This window comes from Branchiostoma floridae, chromosome 5 (assembly GCF_000003815.2).
Source record: "Branchiostoma floridae strain S238N-H82 chromosome 5, Bfl_VNyyK, whole genome shotgun sequence".
Classification (NCBI taxonomy): domain Eukaryota; kingdom Metazoa; phylum Chordata; class Leptocardii; order Amphioxiformes; family Branchiostomatidae; genus Branchiostoma; species Branchiostoma floridae.
Genome location: NC_049983.1, coordinates 6,011,727 through 6,014,058, shown reverse-complemented (window position 1 = coordinate 6,014,058; position 2,332 = coordinate 6,011,727). Strand labels below are relative to the sequence as shown.

At 43.6% G+C, this 2,332-nt stretch overlaps 1 protein-coding gene across 1 annotated transcript in view; it reads right to left on the bottom strand.

The window, feature by feature from the left end:
* Nucleotides 1-362: 362 nt before the first annotated feature.
* LOC118415381 (vegetative cell wall protein gp1-like) overlaps nt 363-2,332 on the bottom strand; it is a 2,871-nt gene continuing 901 nt past the window's right edge. The window contains exon 2 of the mRNA XM_035819945.1: nt 363-1,269. Coding sequence (XP_035675838.1) covers nt 818-1,269 — 452 coding nt within the window. The 3' untranslated portion in view covers nt 363-817. The remainder of the gene's footprint in view (nt 1,270-2,332) is intronic.

The following is a 2,332-nucleotide window of genomic DNA, read 5'->3' as shown; positions in this document are numbered from 1 at the left end:
TTATTTGTTAAACTTTTCTTTACTCGCACGCTTGCATCAGTTTTTGGGTCCCCAGAGTATGTGACTCATATAATCAAATCAACATGGCCTAGTTTGCAATAAAATCATCATCTATGATCATGAAAATTGTATTTGAACATAGCACACTCGGTGGCTAGTACAGCTGTCTAATGTATAATGTATAATTCCAGATAAGTCAAAACAATGTCAGGAAACACCAATGGATTCAGCGACAACGTACACTTTAAAACCACGAACAGCCTATTGAAGATATTACTATGATCAATATTACTACCAATAGTGAAACGAGGTTTCTAGCTGACAACTGAACACTCAGCAGTAAATAAAAAAAAAACGTGAAGTTCCAGCATAGATAGTTTAAGTAAAAGCATTTGGATCTTGGAGGTACTAGTAATAGCTGAAACAGCTTCCATAATTCAAAACTGACATTATGGTTAGATTGGTACAACGCCAGCTGGTCTAAGATGATATGTCATTTAGTTGCGCTAATACGAACCCAGCTTAAGTACGGTCCATGTCTACAAGACTCCGTGGGTTACTTGAAAAACAAAATCCCCAAAGTGGCCAAATAGACTGAAGAATTTTCCAGAGTTGGCCGGTCATAGTGTAACCATTGGTATTTTTCCAGAAACCCATGGAGTCTGGTAGGGACTAGCTATATAAAAGGTTAGTGGAGTGAAGCCGGTTCGTCTGTGCGAAGACGACTGTCTGGAAGAAGGTACTACTGTCTGACTTGGCGGCGGTGTCTTCAACATATGGAGCTCCATATACAGGCGTACCGTGGATGAACACTCACTCAGGGAGAGTCTGGTGGTGGTGGTTGAGGAGGAGGCGATTTCGCAGCATCTTCGTAAACCGGTGGAGGGGGGAAATCTTGGGGTGGGGAGGAGGGGGCGGCAGGAGGGGATAGTGGTGGGGCTGAGGAGGGAGGGTATTGGGGAGGGGGAGGATATGCAGTGGTGTTAGCTGGATAGCTAACGACGGGTAAAGCTTGTGGGTTGTAAGCAGGGGGGTACAGGGGATTGAAGGCGGGTTGCTGCTCAGGAGTAAAGGCGTTGTTCTGCACTCCTGTAGGACTCATACTGATGTGCTGGGATACGGTATAAGTCGGCACGGGTCTTGTAGGGTATGTCGGCCCGTTTCGTTCACGTTCGCCTCGTTGACAAAAGCAAAAAAAGCAACACATGAACACCCAGCAAACACCGACACCGCCGAAACCGAGAATCGCGGAAATGGGGATACCGGCATCTGTGAAAAGAAATTTTGTAAATCATGTAATATAATGCAATCACAGAACCAAGTTTGAAACAACTCTTTAACCACTGTCGAAATTTCAAATAAAAAGATACATTTGTTTATGAAAATCAGAAAAGCAAGCTGGATCACAGAAAAATGTCCTTTAACTTCTGTCATAGGAACAAAGAAATACACGACGCTTAAAATGACTTTATCTATAGCAGAAACTGAAGCGATGGGGCAAGTGGCACTGCCCTTTTGGGGTCCTTACGTAATTTTCTTTGAATAGATTAAAGTGGACGAACTACTTTCGTGGCCTGTGTATGTCACGACAGCCATGTTAATCTGCTAAACGAGCTTACATCATAGCGCCTCACCCTTTTTAGTTAAGTGTTTAAATTATATTCGAATTCATTATTAGATGTTGGGGAATCACGTCAGTCGATTTTGCTGAACTTAGGCGCCCATTTCCTCCAGACGGCGATCGCGTTGCGATCTCGCTACGATTTGAATTCGTATAACAGGCGTTGACTTCATGATAAGAATGTCATGCAAAATGTAAAGGTCACAGGGTTCACACATGCGTATATATTCAAGTCCGTTTGAGGTGCGTATGAAGCTCTTAGTCTCTACCAGGCTCCACAGGTCGCGGGAAAAATAGTACAAATTGGACAAATATAGATACATAACATGCCAGATGAGTTAGCTGACCGAGAAGTATGGTTAGCGACCCAGCTAACTCGTCCGACATGTTACCTGTTTACGTTTGTCCAATTTCTATTATTTTTCCAACGACCTGTGGGGCCTGGTGGAGGCAAATACTCCCATGCGCGCCTCATACGGACTTAGATATATACGCACTTATGACCCCACCTTTAAAGCATGACTAAAAATACAGCAAAGCACATACAGCGTAGCGTAGAAAGATTCGTTTTGACATAAAATTTGTCATTCGCTCTTCCAAATCGCTTGGTTGCATCATGGAATGAGACCCGGTGGTGTTACACGGACCAAAAGGTGGGGTCACACCTGCGTATATATTTAAGTCCGTATGAGGCACGCATGGGAGTATATG